The sequence below is a fragment of the Microcaecilia unicolor genome, chromosome 13, assembly GCF_901765095.1.
Source record: "Microcaecilia unicolor chromosome 13, aMicUni1.1, whole genome shotgun sequence".
Taxonomy (NCBI): domain Eukaryota; kingdom Metazoa; phylum Chordata; class Amphibia; order Gymnophiona; family Siphonopidae; genus Microcaecilia; species Microcaecilia unicolor.
Window position 1 is genome coordinate 66,907,817 of NC_044043.1, and position 23,857 is coordinate 66,931,673.

At 47.2% G+C, this 23,857-nt stretch overlaps 1 protein-coding gene across 1 annotated transcript in view; it reads left to right on the forward strand.

The window, feature by feature from the left end:
* The window catches only part of SLC2A5 (solute carrier family 2 member 5), a 44,780-nt gene that overhangs the window by 18,296 nt on the left and 2,627 nt on the right, over nucleotides 1–23,857 (forward strand). Inside the window, exons 6-12 of the mRNA XM_030186287.1 lie at nucleotides 53–178; nucleotides 693–880; nucleotides 1,059–1,169; nucleotides 4,416–4,517; nucleotides 7,889–7,964; nucleotides 9,864–9,991; nucleotides 11,914–12,921. Of these exons, the coding sequence (XP_030042147.1) occupies nucleotides 53–178; nucleotides 693–880; nucleotides 1,059–1,169; nucleotides 4,416–4,517; nucleotides 7,889–7,964; nucleotides 9,864–9,991; nucleotides 11,914–12,147 (965 nt within the window). The 3' untranslated portion in view covers nucleotides 12,148–12,921. The remainder of the gene's footprint in view (nucleotides 1–52; nucleotides 179–692; nucleotides 881–1,058; nucleotides 1,170–4,415; nucleotides 4,518–7,888; nucleotides 7,965–9,863; nucleotides 9,992–11,913; nucleotides 12,922–23,857) is intronic.

Here is a 23,857-nt window from a genome sequence, read left to right on the forward strand (position 1 = left end):
CAGATGATGTGTCACAATGAAGGACATGCGGTAAAATGTGATTCTTGTTTAGGTTGGCCTGTGTTGCTGGCGGTGACAGGAATTCCTGCTGTGTTGGAGCTCATCTTCCTGCCCTTCTTCCCTGAGAGCCCCAGATACTGCCTGATACAGAAAGGAGATGAAGAGAAAGCCAGAAAAGGTTAAGAACCTCTTTCCAAACCTCATCTTCCTCTCCACCATCTGGTGTCACACCCCTCTCCATCTCCTCTTACCTTTCTCTCCTCATCCATCCCCTGCTCTGCTCTCACACCCCTCTCCTCCTTCCCTCCTAATCCGTCCCCTGCTCTGCTCTCACACCCCTCTCCTCCTTCTCTCCTAATCCGTCCCCTGCTCTGCTCTCACACCCCTCTCCTCCTTCTCTCCTAATCCGTCCCCTGCTCTGCTCTCACACCCCTCTCCTCCTTCTCTCCTAATCCGTCCCCTGTTTTGCTCTCACACCCCTCTCCTCCTTCTCTCCTAATCCGTCCCCTGCTCTGCTCTCACACCCCTCTCCTCCTTCTCTCCTAATCCGTCCCCTGCTCTGCTCTCACACCCCTCTCCTCCTTCTCTCCTAATCCGTCCCCTGTTTTGCTCTCACACCCCTCTCCTCCTTCTCTCCTAATCCGTCCCCTGCTCTGTTCTCACACCCCTTTCCTCCTCCTCTCCTCTTGCAGGTTTGAAGCGTCTGAGAGGATGTGAGAATGTGGATGTGGAGATTGAAGAAATGCAGTTGGAGGACCACTCAGAAAAGGCAGAAGGTCGACTGACAGTGCTAAATCTTTGCTCCTTCCGACCTCTGCGCTGGCAGCTTCTCTCAATCATTGCAATGAACATGGGACAACAGTTGTCTGGCATTAATGCGGTAAGAGGGACCAGTTCTGTGTAAAGAGCTTTGAGGTCACGGTGTTGCATAAAGTCCTACACCTTGCAGGCCCCCCTCACCATAGCTCCATGCACAAAAGCCCCTCACACCATAGATCTAGGCATCTAAAGCTTCCCTCACTCCACTTCCTGAGTAACAAGAGTTTCTATGATTACAGGTTTATTATTATGCAGACAGTATTTACTCTTCGGCGGGTGTGGAGGACTCCTTGGTGCAGTATATCACTGTGGGAACAGGTTCAGTCAATGTTGTGATGACCTTGCTCGCGGTATGTCTCTTTCTTCACTGTACTGTGTAACAGATGTTCTGGGCAGGATTGGCAGCTCATAAAATTATTTTTTACTGAGGGTTTTCCAAATGTTTTCTGACACCTTTTCACAGGCATATGCTTTATCATTGCCATTTTGTACACACTGGACTAAACCCCTCCATGCTCTGAGACAGTGTTCCCAATTCCTACTACTAATCATATCTATAGCACTACTAGACATACACAGTGCTGTACACATTTTATGCAGGTACTTTCTCTGTCCCTAGCGGGCTCACAATCTAAGTTTTTGTACCTGGGGCAATGTAGGGTTAAGTGACTTGCCCAAGGTCACAAGGAGCTGCAGTGGGAATCAAACCCAGGTTTGCAGGATCAAAGCCCGCTGCACTAACCATTAGGCTACTCCTCCACTCCCACCTACTGCAGCCTGCAGAGTCTCTGAACCCCTAGCACCAGAGATACAGACCTGTCACTCAGGACATTTTCACTGACATGAAATTATTCTTCTAAACAGGCTATTATTTATTCCATTTTACTGACCATGAGTCCAGTTACTGACAGGTGGCAACTCTGCTCATACTGAATGCAAATTAGAGATTCCTGCCTGAGCAGTGTACTCGCACCAGGCAAACTACAGCTGCCAGGGCCAGTGCTAGGGTCTCTGGCGCCCCCCCCTGCAAGCTATCAGTTGGTGCCGTCCCCCCGTTCCAGCATCTCCTTTCTCTCTTCTCCCTCCCCCTTCTCCCACCCTACCCCCTTTTTCAGACCAGTGCCTTAAAAGGTGAAGAACAACAATTTTTTTTTTTACTCATCAGCTTTTTAATTTATTTGAAAGCTTCCCATATGTAGATATTTATATCATGAAATAAAATTGAATACCACTAAAACTACTTAAAAATTATTCTAGCTGGTGGAAACAGCACTAATAAAGGCTCTATTTTGTGCTCCTTTTTCTACACTGTTCTATACAATACAGTAATAGATGGTCAAATTTCAGTGAGGATATCCCGTTTTCTAATGGGTTCATCTTAACTGTTGTTGTAATTGGGAAGTCTGGTGTTACAAAGATTAGAAATAAAATTAAACTCTCCTTTCATTGGAGCACATGGAATCACATCTTCACCTCATCTCTTTTGTACAAATGGATTCTTCTGTTTTGAGCATGTTTCAGGGACAAGTGTTTTTCAGAAGTCAAAATAATAAAAATAAATATTTTCTTTCATGCAGCGCTCTCCTTTGCTTAAACATAACTAAATGGGCTATAAGCCGTAATGCAGTCCATTGGTTTTCTTATATTTTGTCCTTGTGATGACTTATACTGTGCCAAAACCTGCCGCAGTAATGCCACCATCCCCCTCCCACCTACTGCAGCTGCCATCCCCCCCCCACTACAACCCTCCCAAGAAGACCTACCTTGATCCTTGAAGGCCGCCCTGATGGTGTAGTGGCCTCTGCGGCTGCAGGGACAAGAAAGAATCCTACTCTTTCCTGCCCTCTCTGCCGCTCGTCTGTCTCCCTTTACTCTTCTGTGCCACAGGCGGCGCCGCAGTAATTAGAATTTATGCGCGCATCTTGTAGGCATATTCTAAAAATGTGCACATAAATTCTAGTGTGTGGATCTAAAAAGAGAGCATGGCCATGGAAGGAGACTGGGCGGATCAGGGGAGTAAATTTTGCATTTTGTTATAGAATTATGTGTGGGGAAAAGGGGAAGTGGGTTAGTCAAGTAAGGAAAAGGACTCTTGCTGATTTCATTTTGGAAATCACTGCCTGTACTTTTCAACCAGCAGTGTGTGCACCAGCGCATTTTCAAAGGGAAGTGCACATAGGTTGCAGGTGTATGGGTTCCTCAGGACCAAAGTCCACCACCCTAACCACTAGGCCACTCCTCCACTGTTGCTACTATTTGAGATTCTACATGGAATGTTGCTATTCCACTAGCAACATTCCATGTAGAGGTCGGCCCTTGCAGATCACCAATGTGGCCTCGCAGGCTTCTGCTTCTGTGAGTCTGACGTCCTGCAGGACGTCAGACTCACAGAAACAGAAGCCTGCGCAGCCTTCTACATGGAATGTTGCTAGTGGAATAGCAACATTCCATGTAGAATCTCCAATAGTATCTATTTTATTTTTGTTACATTTGTACTCTGCACTTTCCCACTTATGGCAGGCTCAATGCGGCTTACATGGGGCAATGGAGGGTTAAGTGACTTGCCCAGAGTCACAAGGAGCTGCCTGTGCCTGAAGTGGGTATTGAACTCAGTTCCTCAGGACCAAAGTCCACCACCCTAACCACTAGGCCACTCCTCCACTGTCGCTACTATTTGAGATTCTACACGGAATGTTGCTATTCCACCAATGTGGCCGCGCAGGCTTCTGCTTCTGTGAGTCTGACGTCCTGCACGTATGTGCAGGACGTCAGACTCACAGAAACAGAAGCCTGCGCAGTCTTCTACATGGAATGTTGCTAGTGGAATAGCAACATTCCATGTAGAATCTCCAATCGTATCTATTTTATTTTTGTTACATTTGTACCCTGCGCTTTCCCACTCATGGCAGGCTCAATGCGGCTTACGTGGGGCAATGGAGGGTTAAGTGACTTGCCCAGAGTCACAAGGAGCTGCCTGTGCTTGCAGTGGGAATCAAACTCATTTCCCCAGGACCAAAGTCCACCACCCTAACCACTAGGCCACTCCTCCACTTACTCACTTACTTGACTTACTTACTCACCGCTTTTTCAAAGAAATTCACCCAAGACAATGTCCCTGTGTAACTAGTTAGTCAGTTGCTTCTTCCATTAAAGGCTTGTGAGAAGAGCCAGGCTTTCACCTGCTTCCTGAAGTGGAGATAGTCTTGCATTAAGCAAAGCCTTTTGGAAAGTGCGTACCAGAGTGTTGGCCACTTGTTAGCACGTGTCACATTGCATGATTTCCTCTGGAGAGAGTATAATTAGGGATATTCCTTGGAAGGACTTTAGCGACCTCAGAGGTGCATAGAGGGAGATCATGCTCTCCTTACCTTTAAAGGCCCTGAAGATTAAACATGAAGAGGCCGATATTCAGACTGCGGGAAATAAACCGGCTAACTCCCACAGTTGGTGGGAAGTCCAGATATTCAATGCTGGCCGGCATTGAATATCTGGTTTATTTTTGGCTGGTTTAAAAGATAACCGGCTAAGCCAGACGTAGCTAGTGCTGTGTTTGTAGGTACCGTGCCTAACTCTTACTCTGGTTCTATGCTCCTCAGGCTCTCATTGTGGATGCTTTGGGTCGAAGAATCCTTCTCTTGACTGGATTTGGCATCTGCTTTATTTCCTGTGCTGTGCTCACTGTGGCCCTCAAGCTTCAAGTCTGTATATTGTACTCTTTGATTCTTCTGGAATGAGGAAGGGGGAAAGGAAAACACTCCATGTGTGGTGGAGGTCCTGGAAAGTGCAAATATTGACCCCCAGGTCCTGGACACCCTTGGTACACCATTGAACAACATACATACTTTTGGAAATGTCAAGTGCTGCTGCCTTTCTAGTCTCAACCCTGCCTCTGAGTGCCCCCTCCCTCCACCTGTAGATAAAATCAAGGTGTTTTATTTTTTGTCAGGAGGTACTGGGTTCCATTGCTTGCTAAAACTGACACATGATCCCTAAGAATTAATAAAAGGGCCCAAGTTCTGCACACCCAGTGCTGCCTTTTCATAGATTCTGTGACAGGTTGCAGAGGGCCTGGCTATTGTGGGATGGGTCCCTCAGTGGTCACCATTGAGTACCGGCATCTTTCTTGCTAGAAAAAATACACTGGTAAAAGTAAGCATATTGTTGATGCCAGACAAAGGGTGAGAAGTTCCCAGACAGCCTGTTTACCATGGGAAATGACTTTGCAGACACATTTCAAACGTCCCACATTACTGTAAAGTCTGCAGGTTATCTTCCAGGTTTGCTCCAGTTTTCTAACAATGTATGAGCACACTTTCACTTTGGACATTTCTGAAGGAGAAACTACCCATGGAGATTTACAGCTGCTTTTCAGGTGGATACTTTTTCTGACAAAAGCTATGCACGTACTCCCTCGTTCTGTAACCTGGCGCCAGGTGCGCATGTGATTTACAGAACTCTGACACTTACGCATATCAGAGGCACTGATATTTGACATTTACATGCCTAAGTGCTAGGCACTATTCTACAAAGAATGCACCAACTTTGACGGGGCATACACGTGGGTGGAGGATAGACGTGTCACTTAGCCCAAAAAGTATAGAACACTACCAGTTGCAGGCATTGTATGGCGCACTCAGGAGTGCCACCTTACCCTAACCATTGAGCTGTTGTAAGTGGGTGTGCCTAAATTTGGGCTTGCCAATGCGGGAATTTGCGCTTGGTAGTTGTGAGACTCCGAGTGGGGGTTGGGCGTGGCCAGAGGAAACAATACAGCCAGACAAAAAGGTAGAATGCAAAGATAAGTATTTTTTTACAAGAACAGAAATTCCCAGGCCTGTTTCTTCACAGAGCCCGAGGCACAGAATGGGAAAACCCGTCCTCAGCTGCAGGGTTGCCCCTCCTCAAATACAGCCTTTCAGTTATATTTTACGTGTGAGGTCTGGTTCCGGCCAGACCTCCAGCAAACTTGCAAAGTTCAAAAGCAGTAAGGGCTTACCTCAGCCCAATCACAGCATTGGAATGTCTTCAGTCAAGGCTTACGCTGGGTCCTCTCCTCTTTCTCCTCTGGGCTACTTTTACCTCTTTCGGGCCCTTCCCTTTTAAACTCCCGGGTCTCAACTCTGCCCTGCCCAGCTCACTTCCTCCCATGTCAGGACCTGTGCTCTTAAGTTGACCCTGGTTAGTTGTAGAGGGATCTTTCTTAAGAGTGAGGGATAGTAACATAGTAAATGACGGCAGATAAAGACCTGTACGGTCCATCCAGTCTGCCCAACAAGATAAACTCATTTTACATGGTATGCAATACTTTATATGTATACCCAAGTTTGATTTGTCCTTGCCATTCTCAGGGCACAGACTGTAGAAGTCTGCCCAACACTGTTCTGGTACTAAAAGTTCTGAAGATTCTGGAATCCTAAAGAGTTACAAGATTCCGGAATCCCAATTAGTAGCAACATTCCATGTAGAACCCCAAAGAGTAACATAGTAACATAGTAAATGACGGCAGATAAAGACCTGTATGGTCCATCCAGTCTGCCCAACAAGATAAACTCATTTTACATGGCATGCGATACTTTATATGTATACCCGAGTTTGATTTGTCCTTGCCTTTCTCAAGGCACAGGCCGTAGAAGTCTGCCCAGTACTGTTCTTGTGCGGCATGGAACTCCCCCCTCCCATCTATAAAGTGGGGTTAGTGTTCTATAAATCCCATCACAGTAGTCTAGAATGGCTTATGCAAGCCTCAGTGCCCATATAGAATTAGCATTCAGCACATGCTATAGTGCCACCTACATCTTGGATCTAAGTTATAGACTTGCCCCCATAGATTTTTCCCATAACTCAAGCTCTGGAATGTGTCTACCTGTACCCTATGTATGGTAGGCAGTTACCAGGCAGGCCATTCAGTTGGAGAAAACCCTTTTTAACTATGGAATTCCCCTTGAGAACTGCCCACTAGGAGCTACTTGTCGTTTTCCATGGCTTGGTGGGGGGTTTTGGCTGCAACATCAAACTGATGCAAGAATCCAGCAGCTCATACCCTGCTCCAACTGCTTCACTGAATCCAAGAGCCTTGAATTAATCAACCAAAACTCAGCACTCGGATCTTCGGGCATGCGGTGGGCTATATTCCTCAGACAAAAGCACCATGGCCTATAATTACACCTGAAATGGCAGGCACTGGTGAGCAGTCAGGCTCAGGGCATTAGGGGTAAATTCTATAAATGGCACCTAAATTTAGACACCGGGATGGACGCACGCTGAGCACAAATTCTATAATGGCAGGTCCGTGCAGAACTGCCATTCTAAAATAGTAGCATAAGTTCATGAGCCCTTACACCATGAAAGGCTGCTATAAGTGCTTGCACCTAGCAAAACCCCTACAATTCTATAACATGCATGTGTTTTTTGGATTTGGATTTTTGCTCACACCTTTTTCAGTAGCAGCTCAAGTTGAGTTACATTCAGGTACACTGGGTATTTCCCTGTCCCTGGAGGGCTCACAATCTAAGTTTGTGCCTGAGGCAATGGGAGGGTTAAGTGACTTATCCAAGATCACAAGGAGCAGCAGTGGGATTTGAACTGGCCACCTCTGGATGTCAAAATGGGAACTCTAAACACTAGGCAACACCTCTACTCTAGGCATGCCCTTGCCCATACATGCCCTTCCCACAGCTATGCCCCCTAGAAGTTGCACATGACAGAAAATGAGTGCACAGCTTCTAGAATAATGACTAAGGTCAGCTACGTATGCAACTGCAGATTGAGCCAATTAACACCAATTTAAGGCAATAATTGACCATTAATTCCAATTAACAGCCAATTATTAATTTAAGTTCCATGCACAACTGACCTTATTCTATAAATTGTGGCCCAACTTGCATGTTAAGCGTAAAGTTGGTGCCCAGGTTTATAGAATTAGGGGGATTCTATCTGCTGGAACATGGCTGCCGCCCATCAGAGCTTGGACATTCATTTGTTTGTTGTATAACGCTTTGATGTTTCGCTGAGAAAAATACTGCACTAATACGAATTCTGTAAAGTGTAACCTCTGATTTGAATTGCACAGGAATCCATCTCCTGGATGTCATACATCAGCATTGCCTGTGTCGTCATGTTTGTCATTGGACATGCGATTGGCCCCAGTAAGTACACAAATGCTCATGGACGTATCCAGCAGATTTTAGGTTGGTGGGATGAGCCATGGGAAAAAGGATTCAGAAGTGAGGGTAATTTTATAACAGGTTGAGAGGGCAAGAAAGCACCTATTTGCAGTTTATTTTAGAAAGGCAAAATGCCAGCACAAATCCTGCAGAAACAGCACCTAATGTGAAGCCATGGACATTTGTGTAAAGTGTGAATGCACACACCACCCAAATCCCACCCCTAAACACACTTATGCCCAGGTTATGTAAAAGTACTTGCATTCTAGTCATGTACTTTCATGTGTGGGGCTTTTCAGGCTCATATACTGTCATATACGTGTGAAAATGTTTTCATATAATTATCCTCCATGTGCCCATGGCTGCACTTGTGCAAACTGTTGAGGAGTGCCCTCCAGTGGTGAGTATCAGGTATATGCAGAATCAGTTTTAGCAGTGAATACTTCCGTTTCCTGGCTATATTTATTTTCTGGTTTTCATGATGTACAACTCAGAGCATTACCAAAGAATCTAGTTGGTGGCTCAGATATAATTGTGAATAGGTAGAACTAATCACAGTATATTGAATTCTTAAGAGAATGCTTGGAGTTTTGCCATTGCTTTGCCTGGGAGGGACAGCAGGCATTGAGTCCTGGCTTTTGTAGCTGGTTTCTCTTCTCCTACTTGTGTCTTGTAGGTGGATCTTTCCTTTTCACTCCTGTATCCTCTCTGGGCTCTGATCAGTCTTTAGCATTTGTCATCCTTCCACCCAGTCAGGGGTTCTCACATGAGAGGGTCAGGGACATGTTTAAAGTGCTCCCCCTATTTCCAGACATTCTGGTTGCTCAACAAAGACCCCTGCACGTCTATCTCAACAGACATTGACTGTAGGGGGGCCTAACTTTTTGGAAACAGAATAGCACATTTATAAACAGAACTATTTACAGTATAGTACTGTATTTGGAACAGTCCAACATTATATTTAAGTGACATTGCACATGAACTTTTGGGGTTCAGGGGTTTCCTGAAAATATGACCACCTGGCTGACGAATATTCTTTAGTCTGGAAGCAGTAAAGCGCAGCCAGGACATCAGACACTCCCATTTGGTCACAAGTAATGCACTGGCCCTGGAGTGGAGGAGTAGCCTAGTGGTTAGTGCAGAAACAGAAGCCTGCGCGGTCTCATTGGTGATCTGCAAGGGCAGGCTTCTACATGGAATGTTGCTAGTGGAGTAGTAGCCTAGTGGTTAGTGCAGTGGGCTTTGATCCTGGGGAACTGAGTTCAATTCCCACTGCAGCTCCTTGTGACTCTGGGCAAGTCACTTAACCCTCCATTGCCCCTGGTACAAAATAAGTACCTGAATATATGTAAACCGCTTTGAATGTAGTTGCAGAAACCTCAGAAAGGTGATATATCAAGTCCCGTTTTCCTTTCCCTATTTGAGATTCTACATGGAATGTTGCTATTCCACTAGCAACATTCCAAGTAGAAGCCTACCCTTGCAGATCAGCAACGCAGCCGCGCAGGCTTCTGTTTCTATGAGTCTGACGTCCTGCACGTATGTGCAGGACGTCAGACTCACAGAAACAGAAGCCTGCGCGGCCTCATTGGTGATCTGCAAGGGCAGGCTTCTACGTGGAATGTTGCTAGTGGAGGAGTAGCCTAGTGGTTAGTGCAGTGGGCTTTGATCCTGGGGAACTGAGTTCAATTCCCACTGCAGCTCCTTGTAACTCTGAGTAAGTCACTTAACCCTCCATTGCCCCTGGTATAAAATAAGTACCTGAATATATGTAAACCACTTTGGATGTAGTTGCAAAACACCTCAGAAAGGCAGTATATCAAGTCCCATTTCCCTTCGCTGACACAACTGTAAAGAATCTTCTCCTTCTCCCTCTCCTAGGTCCCATTCCATACGTGGTGACCACAGAAATGTTTCGACAGTCCTCACGACCTGCAGCATTCATGGTGGCAGGGTCTGTGCACTGGCTGTCCAACTTCACGGTGGGACTCATCTTTCCTTACCTGGAGGTGAGTGTGATGGGTCCTGTACAGCTCCCCGTCCTCTGTCTGCACCACTCTTTCTTGCTCTTTACTCCTCCGTGCTGAATATTGACTACTCACTTATCTCCAGTATCCTATAGAAATAGAATAAAACATAGAAAAGAAAATAAGATGATACCTTTTTATTGGACTAATACATTTAGTCCAATAAAAAAGGTATCATCTTATTTTCTTTTCTCTGTTTTATTTTATTCTATTTCTATTGATTACCTTTGGAAGTGGACTAACATGGCTACCACATCTCTCTACTCCAGTATTTTAGTTAGAGAGTGCAGTGCTCTCTGTTGTAGCTTTCAGGAAAGACCCTCTCTCCCATTTTGCACACCAGCCCAGTGGTTCACAGTCCTCTCCTGGAGGCATACTTAGGCCCTCATGATCAAAAGCAAACTCTGGCGCTAGAGGCTGTTTACGCCATACTAGCGCCAGAGTTTTCAGCAGACCCATGATCAGAGCGCTCGAGCGCCTGAAACAGCGCACTCGAGGGCTCTCAGCGCAAGTAGCATGCAAATTCATGCTAAACAGGGCTTCTAGCGCAATTAGCTTGCAAATGTATGCTAATTGGCGCTTAACGCATTCATCCCCAATGATCAGCGACCAGCGCGCCAAAGATTGGGTCGCTGGCCGCAGCAAAATCAATGCCAGCTCCGAGCTGGCGTTAGATTTTGCGGATCATTGGGGAGGAATAGTGAGCCCTGTCCAGCATGCAGTTGCATGCTGGCAGGCCCCCCTTCCCCCCCAAGACAAACGCGAACGGGGGGCTGGAGGTCCGGTGGACCTCCGGTCCCCCCGACGATCCCCCTCCATGTTCACGGAGGGCTGGAGATCCGGTGGGTCTCCAGCCCCCGACACCCCCTGAAATCGTTGATTGGCCGCCTCTGGCCAAAGGATCTTTTCCAACTGTGATCCATCGATGGGGGGGGGGGGGGGGCTGGAGGTCCGGTGGACCTCCAGCCCACCCCAAATCCTCCCCTCAGCGTTGTCCTTAGATTCCCTGGTGGTCCGTGGTGTGCTGTGGTGTCGTGCCGGCCCCCCTTCTGGCCCCTCTACCTTTTGTTGGAGGAGGGACGCAGCCTGCCTGCCTCCCTCCTCTTCCAGTCAGTCGATGCCCAAAATGGCAGCGCCCAGCACCGCCCACTGCATCCTGGGATGCACTGGGCGGGGCTACAGACCATGTAAGGGACCATGTAAGCCAGGGAATCTAAGGACAACGCTGGGGGAGGATTTGGGGGTTTTGGGGGGCTGGAGACCCACCGATCCTCCAGCCCCCCCCCCCCCCCCGTCGGCGGCCATGACGTTTTCTGGGGGTTTGGGGGGGGGGGGCCTCGTTGTTCGGGCCTCGGGGCAGGCTGTTTGACAGGTTTGGGCTTTTGACAGCCCAGACCTGTCAAACAAGTGCGGGAGGATTGTGCTGAGCGCATGCTCGGCACAATTCTCCCGCACTTTAAACATGATGATCAAAGATAATAGCGCTGCTTGGATTTGCATGCATTATCTTTGATCATCGATGCAGAAAAACCCTGCGCTGTCCCGGCGCTATTTTTAGGGCGCTGTTTGGAACAGCGCAGGGCTTTTGATCATCTGCCCACTAGACAGTCAGGCTTTCAAGATTACTGCAATGAATATGCAAGAGCTGGATTTCTATTTGATGGGTCTTCAATATATGCAAATCTAGATTATGCCTATTTTGACTGGCTAGGTGTGCCTCCAGGAGAGGGTTGAGAAGCACTGCACTAACCCTGACATCCAGAACTTTGATTCTACCACTAAGTACTGTCTTTGACAGGGCAGTCTGTTGTATGTCTTAGTGGCACACCCATCACCCTCAACATTTCCACCCAGCTCTCTGGATGTAGTGACCGCTGTGTTTCCCTGTTACTCTCCTTTTGCAGAAAGGCCTCGGACCGTACAGTTTCATCATTTTTGGAGCTGTCTGTCTGCTGACGTTAATCTACATCTACTTCATAGTTCCTGAGACAAAGAACAAAACGTTTCTGGAGGTCAGTCAGATAATGGCCAAGAGAAATGGGCTGGAAGCCTGCACGGACTCCAAGGAAATTCACAGTCTAAACCTTGGTCTCCCTGTGGTGGCAGAGAAGGAGACTGTTAATATCACCACATTTTAACCCAGGCAGCAAAAGGACCACAGCGTGCAGAGACAGGGAAAGGGGAAAAAGAGGATAGGCACACCCCCCTCCCCCTGTGACTTCGACTCACAACTTTATCTTTTTTTTGTATTTAAAACTTGTTTTGCAATTAATAAATATTATTTTTTAACTCACAATGGGAGTGGCGTATCTGGATTGCTCATTCTGTCCCTGACAGCTGTAGCATCTCTCCAGTGCAGTTACTGCTTCTGGCAATGTAAGAAATGTCAGGGAAAGTCAATATGGGACAATCATTTGGGGACAGAAAGCCATGGCAGCTACCAAGCAAGAGAGGACACTTGTTTTCCATGACCTTTGTGACAGACAATACAGTTAGAAAAGTTAACAATGTACTTGAGCATACATAGAGAGGTATCACTAGTAGAAAGAGGAAATTAACATTATGTCTCTGGAGAGGCCCCGCCTTGAAAATTGTTTTCATTCTAGAGACACTTAGAAGGGAGAAGTATTTTAAAGAAGGGCTATCAAACCAGTGCATGGATTACACTATAAGTCACAGCCAAAATCTGAAGGAGCAATAGAAGAGTAGCCTAATGGTTAGTGCAGTGGGTTTGGTCCTGGTGACCTAGGTTCAATTGCCACTGCAGCTCCTTGTGATCTTGGGCAAGTCATTTAACCCTCCATTGCCTCAGGTACAAAAACTTAGATTGTGAGCCCTCTAAGGACAGAGGAAGCACCTGTATATCATGTGTACAGCCCTGTGTACATCTAGTAGCACTATAGAAATGATTAGTAGTAGTAGTAGCCAGAGCCGTAGCGAGGGGAGCTGACACCCGGGGTGGGGTCGCTGCTGTGCACCCCCCCCCCCCCCGGGTGCAGCATGGCGCACCCTCCTCCCGCTGGAGCGCACCCCCCCAGAGCGCATACCTCCCCCCCCCCCCGGAGTGCATACCTGCGGCGAGGGACGGGCGGGAGGGCTGATCCCCCCCGACTGCACGTTGCTGGGGTGTGTCGGCTCCGTGCTGATTCACTGTTCCGGGGCAGAGAGGGCAGTGCACCAGCGCGGAGCCAACACCCCCCAGCGGCGTGCACCCGGGGCGGACCGCCCCCCCCCCCTTCCTACGCCACTGGTAGTAGCTAAAGATGTACTTCCTAAAGGAAAGTGTCTCTCCAATTTCTTTTGAGGCTTGCACTGTTAGGTTGTGTAACTGTGTATCTGAGGCAACATTTTTATGTCCTGATGAGTGGCAGATGTGGATAAAATTCCTCACACCAAGTCATAACATTAAAGAGAGGTGAAGAGAAGGGGTAAAAGATAGATAGAAAACACAGGGCCATAAGCCAGTACACCAACAGCATACTTTTGGTTTCCTTAGTGCAGAGGATCAACGTTCAATGCATTTGATAAAAGGTCGATTTGGTGGGTGGAAATATTCCATGTGCGTGCATTTCTAGAATGCACCCAGTGCTGGAGCAAGAAGGGAGATGGTCAGACATGCATAAAAGACATGAGTGTGAAAGGACTAGGAGAATAAGGATAGCTGTTCAGAACCGGACAAAAGTGGCATCAATCTGCCGAACAGATGGCAGTGCAAGCAGGATTCTGTGCTGATACTGTGGGTCCTTCTGTAATGTGTTCCTCTCTAAGTAGACAATCTCCAGAGTCTATTAATATCTATCAGGCTTCAATAAGGCCTGGAAGCAGTGGCGTAGGAAGGGGTGCACGCGCTCAGGGGGGGGGGGTGTCGGCCCCGCTGGTTCCCTGCTCCCTCTGCCCCGGAACAGGTTACTTCCTGTTTCGGGGCAGAGAGAGCAGGGAACCAGCGGGGCTGATGCAGCTCCGAGTGACGTGCACTCGGGGCGGATCGGCCCTCCCGCAGGTAATAATGTGGTCTAGGGGGGGTGCGCCGCAGAGGGGGGGTCACGCCATGCTGCACCTGGGGGGGTGCGCAGCGGCGACCCGCCCCGGGTGCCATTAGCCCTCGCTACGGCACTGCCTGGAAGGACAAGATTTTCATTGAATGAAAAGTTCAAAGACAAGGGGTCATCATATGAATATGAGAAAATGCTTTTTCACTGATATGAATGTGGCTACCTGGAATAGACTTCCAGTGGAGGGGAATTCATACATAGTAACATAGTAGATGACAGCAGATAAAGACCTGTACAGTCCATCCAGTCTGCCCAAGATAAATTCATAGAATAAGGTATGATGTGATACTACATATGTATACTTGATTTTGATTTGTCCTTGCCATTTTCAGGGCACAGACTGTAAAAGTCTGCCCAGCACTGATCTTATTCACCAAATACTGAAGCTGAATCTGTCCAGCCATGATCAGGGCACAAACCGTAAAAGGCTGCCTGAAACTGGCTTTATTTCCCAATTACTGGAGTTGCCATCTAAGCACCACTAAGTTGTTCGGTTCCATTCTCTTTCCATACAGGATTCCTTTGTGTTATGCCATGCATTTTTGAATTTCGGTACCATTTTCATTTCCACCACTTCCCACGGGAGGGCATTCCAGGTATCTACCACCCTCTCTGTGAAAAAGTACTTCCTGACATTATTCCTGAGTGGGTCCCCCTGCAACCTCAGTTCACGTATGCATGAAATAAACAGAAAGAGGCAGATAGTCATCCGGTGGTGAGCATTTTTTTTTTGTCCTCCTTCAGCATTATCCCTGGATATTCAATGCCAGGCCATTTTATACGTTTTCATGTATTTTATACACTTACGTATTTATTTTTGTTTAGACACTTGTAACAAAATGGGACCCTGAGGAAGGCATATTGCCGAAACATGGACTGTGTTGGGTCCAACTGATATATGTGACTCTGAGAATTAAACTTTTTTGGAAGATTGCTTACCTCTGTTCGTCTTTTGGAACATTCCCTGTGTGAGGACTCTGAAAGGAGTCCAGTTCCAGTCATGCTAAGACCGGGCCGGGGAAGAGGTTTTCCTTTGAAATGTAATGATTCTTCTTCACTAATCCCTTCTGGACAAAAGGTTCGCCCTCTAGTGGTCAAAGCCCCAGTGAAAACACTAGTTAGAGAGAGAAACTACCAATCCCAGAAACCACTGGGGCATCAGCAGGACTCTCAGGAACTGGAGGGAGGGGTGAATGATTGGGAAATGAGTTCTGATCCAGGGAATGAGCAGCAGCTGGGAGAACCCAGGGTGGAGGAGGAGATGGAATGGGATATTGTCGCGTACTCGAGGACCTTGGCAGACGGTCAGGCTTCTTCCCCGGGAGCACTGAGTTTGTGAGTCCGTGGGCCACTACCGTGGAGCGGCAGTGGCAGGCAAGATCACCTTCAAGGTAGAGATGAGACAAAACTGGATCGGAACCCCGGACTGGAGTTCTACACAGGAATACACAGAACTGGAACGCACCGGACGGGTGTGCACTGGCGTGGAGCCCGCTGGACTGGAACACACTGGAGTGGCCCCACTGGACTGGAACATACAGGCGTGAAACCCGCTGGACTGGAACACACTGAAGCTGAACCCACGGGACCGGAACCCATGGGACTGGAACACACTGGACCTAGGCTTCACCTACGCTTAACCACCTTTCCCCGAGGGTTGAGCCCTCAGGTTCGGGCGGCCGGCAGGGCTTACAGGAAAAACCGGAACTGGAACTTGCAAGCAGGAACAGCAGGAATGAGGATCCAGGAGTGCCCCCTGGCACCTAGGCGAAGGCAAGGCATGTCCGGGTTCCGGCAGTAGGCAGGTTTAAACACAATGACTAGTAAACTGTACCCAAGCTAATAAGAAAGCTATGCCCAGGCAAACCAGTCATACACAAGAAACATACACTAAGCAACTCAGGAGACTTAGTAAGCTATACACAAGCTAACAACCAAAGCTGTGCCCAAGCTAACAAGTCATACACTGGAAACATACACAAAGCAAACTCAGGAGACTTAGTAAAGCTATACACCAGCTAACAACCAAAGCTGTGCCCAAGCTAACAAGTCATACACGGGAAACATACACAGAGAACTAGCAAAGCTATACACAGGCTAACAAGCCAAGCAGTGCCCAAGCTAGCTAGTCAAACACTAGGAGCAAACACAGAGAACTAGCAAAGCTATACACAGGCTAACAAGCCAAGCGGTGCCCAAGCTAGCTAGTCAAACACTAAGAACAAACACAGAGAACTAGCAAGGCTATACACAGGCTAACAAGCCAAGCGGTGCCCAAGCTAGCTAGTCAAACACTAAGAACAAACACAGAGAACTAGCAAGGCTATACACAGGCTAACAAGCCAAGCGGTGCCCAAGCTAGCTAGTCAAACACTAGGGACAAACACAGAGAACTAGCAAAGCTATACACAGGCTAACAAGCCAAGCGGTGCCCAAGCTAGCTAGTCAAACACTAGGAACAAACACAGAGAACTAGCGAAGCTATACACAGGCTAACAAGCCAAGCGGTGCCCAAGCTAGCTAGTCAAACACTAGGAACAAACACAGAGAACTAGCGAAGCTATACACAGGCTAACAAGCCAAGCGGTGCCCAAGCTAGCTAGTCAAACACTAGGAACAAACACAGAGAACTAGCGAAGCTATACACAGGCTAACAAGCCAAGCGGTGCCCAAGCTAGCTAGTCAAACATAGAAACTCACACAGAGCAAACAATGTAGCAGTGTACAGAGCACTCTACACACCAGGGCCCTTAGACGAAATGCAAAGGCCCAGGGCTGTAGTCTCTAAGTGATTAATAAAGCCCTTCCACACCAGAGGCACAGCTGCAGCAATCACCTTGCATCCAAACAGAGGCTTGGCACACAGAGAAGTCAGCCCAGCGGGAGCCATCTTGGATACTGGCGTAGAGGAGTCGGCGGCAGCCATCTTGGAAGAGGCATAGCCCACACAGGTGAGGTTCAGAAGGGCAATCAGCACACAGAGCCAGAGAGAAACTAAGACAGAGACAGACACAGAGACAAGCAGAAGCCGGCACAGCCACTGACTCCCAGAAACAGGGTAAGTCTGAGGGTGGTCACGGCCACAGACGTGACAGATATAGAGGAAGGAGGAGAAGAGAAAGAGGAGGAGTGCGTGGAGGTTGGAGGGCTTGCTCAAACTTCCTCAGGAAAGGTAAAGGCTCTGGTGGCGGGAGTGTGGCCCAAGCTGTGTATACTTGGAGAGGAGAAAATAATCCAATGAGGAAGCCATTGGTGGAAGAAGTTAACCCATAAACTATCTAAGGGTAGAAGATAGTGCTGATGAGGGGAGGCTACAATTGGGAGCAAGATAAAAATTTGCTGTTTGTGATATTCTGAGTTAAGATTGGACTGTGTTAATAAACTTAATCTGGAAAACTGAACTGACTCTTGCATTGTTGATGAGGAAACTGCTTGAAGATTAAGACTGTATTAAAAGGTGCTGAGAAAATAAAGACCTGTGGTTTTCAAGAACTATAAGACTGTTGAAGTTTTGTGTGTCCCGGTCCTGAGCTGATCCTGGGCGCAGGTCAGCTGGGAAGCGGTTAAACCAGAACAAGCAGTGCAGCGAGGAGGTGGTTTGGAGCCTATACCAGGGAAACAGTCAGCCAAGCTAAGCAGGATTACAGTGGTGTTCCTAGGGGGGGGGGGGGCGGTGGGTGCCGCGCGTGCCTGTCCTCCGTTGTTCCATGTTTCTTCTCTGCCCCGGAACAGGTTACTTCCTGCTCCGGGGCAGAGAAGAAGCATGGAACAACGGAGGACAGGCGCGCGTGGCACCCCCTCGGCGGGGGGGTTCCTTCGCAGGGGTGTCCTTTCGCCGGGGGGAGGGCGCTGCACCCGGAGGGGGGGCGGGGTGATCCGCCCCTGGTGCCAGCCCCCCTAGGAACGCCACTGCAGGATTAGCTCTGGCCACCACGTGGAAGGGAAACCCAGCTCACACCTGTTAGCTGTCTGTTTGACTTCTGTGGAAGGACTCTCCTACCTTTTGTTCTTTGCTCATGTCCAGGTACCAGCATTGAATATTTGAGTTTATGCAGTTATCTTTTATGCACTTAAATGCCTAAGTAACACCAAATCCAGATAGGACTTTATGTGGCCTGATTTGGCTGCGTAATTTAGACGGTTAAGCTCTTTTATAATGAGAAAGCTAAGATGTGTCTGGAGTTATTTTAAAGTGGAGCAGTTCCAGCTCCTAGTACAAGCACTCCTGCTTTCCCAATTGGACTATTGTAATCTCATATATTTGGGTAGAAACAAAAATCTTCTTAGAAAGATTCAGACCATTGAAAACATTGCAGTGCGCCTGAGTATTGGCCTCACTAATGGACCCTTTTACAAAGGTGCGTAGGTGCCTACGTGCATCCAATGCGCATCAAATTGGCAGTACCGCCCAGCTACCATGTGCCCTGGGCAGTAATTCCATTTTTGATGCGCGCACAAAACACGCAGTAGAAAATATTTTCTATTTTCTACCGTGTGGTGCTTACCCAGCGGTAATCAGCGGTTGACGTGTGCTGGCCGCTTACCGCCCGGTTAGCACGTGAGACCTTACCGCTAAGTCAATGGGTGGCAGTAAGGTCTCAGTCCGAAAATGGATGTGCGCTGGTTTTAATTTTGCCGCATGTTCATTTTCAGGCACAAAAAAAGCGCCTTTTTTCCAGGTGCGCTGAGGAAATGGACCCGCATGCGTCTAAAACACGGGCCTACACCATCGCAGGCCAATTTTAGGCATACCTTAGTAAAAGGGCCTCTCAGTTTGATCATATTTCGTCAAGTTTTGTAAAATTACATTGGCTTCCAGTTGAGGCCAGAATTCAGTTCAAGTTGGCCTGATTTTTATTTAAGATTACGTATGGTCTGGCTGGCATCCAAATATTTATATGATCACTTTCGGTTTCCCACGGTACATAATGTAAGACAGAATGGAGAAACGTTTTTTTTTTTTCTTTCCATTGTTTAGGAGAAAAAGAAGATTGTATCTATCAGAATTTTTTTGCTGCCTGAAATGCCAGTTTTTAAAGGGTTTACTTAATTCTGCTTCATCTTATCTTGATTTTAGAAAAAAAAAGTTGAAAACTTTATTATTCCAAAAGTATGTTTTGGTTTCCAACTCCTAACCGTTCTAATGTCTCTCTATAGTTATTCCCAGAGGGTTGTCTCTGACTCTTTATGATTTTGTTACCTGCTTTGAACTGTTAAGGTGGGATATAAGTCCAGTTTTACCTTTACCTTTAAGAGCTGAACATTGACACTTAACCACATAAGTGCCGACTCCACCACCAGCCAGCTTTCAGTTTAGTGGTCTGTGGTGATATTCAGCAGCACTAACCAGTTAAGTGCTGCTAATTATCAGTGAGTAACCCTGCACGAGCCTCTCCTGGCCATTTAAATCACTTTGAATATCGGCCCAAAAGAAGATAATTGTAAAAGCTAGTTTTATGCATAAAACACAGTTTTACAGTGTAAATGAGCTCTTATGAAATTAAGTCACACCTAAGAGTACACATAGTGCAAGCCTTTGTGTTTTTTTGCACTAGGTGTGTCCAGAGACAAGAGCTACAATTTGTACACGTGTCTTACAGAATTCTGCTACACGCTAACAATTACACTTACTCTCGAGCAGGCGTAATGTCTGCACCTTGCATGCAGGCGCTATGGCTGCTGGTTTACATTAGTATTTTATAAAGGCGCTTATGTGTCTTTTTAAAAGAGCACTAAAATAGACCCTTTCCTGCTCACTTAATCTAGGCACCTTGTCATAAAATTAGCCCCAAAAGGACCTTAGTAGTAGGAAAACAGAGACTGTGTGCACCTGTGACAGTGCAGTGAGTCAACAATCCTTATCCACATACATCCACTGTCAGTGCTTCTCAACCCTGTCCTGGGGGATCACCAGCCAGTCGGGTTTTCAGGATATCACTAACAAATCAAGTACATTTCTTTATTGAAAACTCTCAACAATGAAATAATATAAAATCTTATCTAACACCTAAATAATATTAACCCAACACTCCAACACATTCTCACCATTCATTCCTCATTCAATCATGTGGGTTCAAACAACCACGGAGCTATATGAGCACCTAATATTTCTGATCTTTACTCCATATTGAGAATATCCCAACTCAAATACAGATAATTCTCTTTTTTTCAGTAATAATCCTGTATGTCATTCCTTAACAAGCGTCCATTATATCTCAATTGTTTTATAATAATGTCCACTTATCTCCATTGCTTTAGTTTCAAACATTTTTATTGAGTATACTCCAAAATAATACAACACTTAATCCAATTGTACAACATTTCCTATAATAATGCTATCAACATTGTAATAACATGGACTGAATTATCAACAATCCTTTTCCCCCCCCCCCTCCCTTCCCCCCCTTTTCCATTCCCTTAACATAACATTCTGATAGTTCGACGGTTTTATTACAACCCCTTATCATCAATCATACCTTAGTCTCAGTCTTATTGGCCAAGTCTTATGCTTCTCCCCTTCTCCCCCCCACAGCCCCCCCTGTTGCATGGCTCAACCTTATCTCAACCTATCTTCTCCATTTCCCCATGGCAACCCATTAAGCACTTGACTTCTTGCTTTCGGTGAAATCATATTTATGTATTGTCCCCACACCGTCAAAAACCGCACTTGTCGTTTTGGTGTCACTCTCGCCCCTCTCGCTTTCCATAACATCAATTGATGCATCTTATTTCGCCAGTACCAGTAAGAGGGGGGGGGGGGGGGGGTGTCCAATATCTAGTGATTCATAATACATTTTTTCCCCACTATACAAGATTTGCTCAGGAACACTCTTTCTCCCTGGGTCCCTACATCCCATTGTTCAGGCACACTCAGCAGCATTCTTTCAAACGTAATTAGAACTTGGGAGCCTGTGACCTCCCTTACAAATTGGCCTATTCTCCCCCAGAATGCCTTTATGGTCTTACATTGCCATATTCAGTGTGTTAGATTAGCACCGCCCTGCCCACATTTTAGGCACCCATCCGTTTCTGTCACCCGTGCATGAAATGCCCTTCTGGGAGAGAGGTATGCCCTATGTATTATTCTATATTGGCACTCTTGCAACTCTGCACTATGTATCACCTTCTGCATGCCCCTCAATGATTGTAGTAAATGGTGTTCAGAGATATTCCTATGAATTTCAGTTTCCCACTTCATCGCCACCTCAGTTACCCGCCTCCTTGGTAGCCCTTTCTCTAGCTCTCTAAAAACCCAAGATACAGAGACCTGTCCCAACACATCCCCTTCCAAAAACTCCCTCAACTTAGTCTCAGATCTATGAGTTAATCCTTCCTTTGGGATACTATCCTGCTTATAATCGAACGAGAATAACGCCCAAGTTCCGACCTAAATCGGGAGATGGGCGTTCTTCTCACAAAAACAAATAAAGCGGCATAATCGAAAGCCGAACTTTGGACGCTTTCAACTGCACTCCGTCGCGGATGCGGACAAAGTTGACGGGGGAGTGTCGGAGGCGTGGTGAAGGCGGAACTGGGGCGTGGTTATCACCCGAACAGAGATGGGCGCCCTTCGCCGATAATGGATGCGTTTGTAGCTAGAATTTAGGGCACTTTTCCTGGACCCTGTTTTTTGACGAATAAGGCCCCAAAAAGTGCCCTAAATGACCAGATGACCCCCAGAGGGAGTCGGGGATGACCTCCCCTGACTCCCCCAGTGGTCACTAACCCCCTCCCACCACAACAAATGATGTTTCACAACTTTTTACTTTCACCCTCAAATGTCATACCCTCCTCCCAAGCAGCAGTATGCAGGTCATAAGTACATAAGTAGTGCCATACTGGGAAAGACCAAAGGTCCATCTAGCCCAGCATCCTGTCACCGACAGTGGCCAATCCAGGTCAAGGGCACCTGGCACGCTCCCCAAACGTAAAAACATTCCAGACAAGTTGTACCTAAAAATGAGGAATTTTTCCAGTCCATTTAATAGCGGTCTATGGACTTGTCCTTTAGGAATCTATCTAACCCCTTTTTAAACTCCGTCAAGCTAACCGCCCGTACCACGTTCTCCGGCAATGAATTCCAGAGTCTAATTACACGTTGGGTGAAGAAAAATTTTCTCCGATTCGTTTTAAATTTACCACACTGTAGCTTCAACTCATGCCCTCTAGTCCTAGTATTTTTGGATAGCGTGAACAGTCGCTTCACATCCACCCGATCCATTCCACTCATTATTTTATACACTTCTATCATATCTCCCCTCAGCCGTCTCTTCTCCAAGCTGAAAAGCCCTAGCCTTCTCAGCCTCTCTTCATAGGAAAGTCGTCCCATCCCCACTATCATTTTCGTCGCCCTTCGCTGTACCTTTTCCAATTCTACTATATCTTTTTTGAGATACGGAGACCAGTACTGAACACAATACTCCAGGTGCGGTCGCACCATGGAGCGATACAACGGCATTATAACATCCGCACACCTGGACTCCATACCCTTCTTAATAACACCCAACATTCTATTCGCTTTCCTAGCCGCAGCAGCACACTGAGCAGAAGGTTTCAGCGTATCATCGACGACGACACCCAGATCCCTTTCTTGATCCGTAACTCCTAACGCGGAACCTTGCAAGACGTAGCTATAATTCGGGTTCCTCTTACCCACATGCATCACTTTGCACTTGTCAACATTGAACTTCATCTGCCACTTGCACGCCCATTCTCCCAGTCTCGCAAGGTCCTCCTGTAATCGTTCACATTCCTCCTGCGACTTGACGACCCTGAACAGTTGTTAGGGGGTGCAGTGGACGTCAGGCAGGTGGACCCAGGCCCATCCCCCCCCTACCTGTTACAATTGTGCTGCTTAATGCTACTAGTCGTCCAACCCCCCCCAAACCCCCTGTACCCACATGTAGGTGCCCCCCTTCACCGCTTAGGGCTATAGTACTGGTGTAGACTTGTGGGCAGTGGGTTTTGAGGGGGATTTGGGGGGCTCAACACCCAAGGGAAGGGTGCTATGCACCTGGGAGCTCTTTTACCTTTTTTTTTGTTTTTGTAAAAGTGCCCCCTAGGGTGCCCGGTTGGTGTCCTGGCATGTGAGGGGGACCAGTGCACTATGAATCCTGGCCCCTCCCACGAACAAATGCCTTGCATTTATTCGTTTTTGAGCTGGGCGATTTCATTTTCCATTATCGGTGAAAAGCAAAAACGCCCAGCTCACACCTTGGCGAATAAAGCATGGGCGTCTATTTTTTTTAAAAAATACGGTTCACTCCGCCCCTTCACGGACCCGTTCTCGGAGATTAACGCCCATGGAGATAGGCGTTTCTGGTCGATTATGCCCCTCTATGTATGTAGTGGGCGAGCTGGTGATAAGCCAATATCCCCAATGGCCCCCCTGAACACTTACGTTGAAAGTCAGCTATGGAAATCACAGTATTATCGTCCCTGAGAAAACTACCCAATAGCTCCACCCCTTGACCTTGAAGTGTGCGAAACACTGCATTATCGCTACCCGGTGTAAAATCTTTATTCCCAACAAGAGGTAATAGTCTGCTAGCCGTTGGATCCTGACCCCACCTTTGTACCAATTCCCGCCACATGTGCCATAGCGGCCCCAGCAACATGCTATCTTTAACTTGTTCCGGTAGTTGCCCTTTTCTCCTAACATGGATTAAGTAATTCAGGTGCCAGGGATGAAAGTATGCCCTCTCTAGATCCACATCCGTGTAGGTGTTTGTATCAAAGACCCAATCCCTCAAATGCCTCAGTAGACATGCCTGATTATATGTCCTCATGTCTGGAA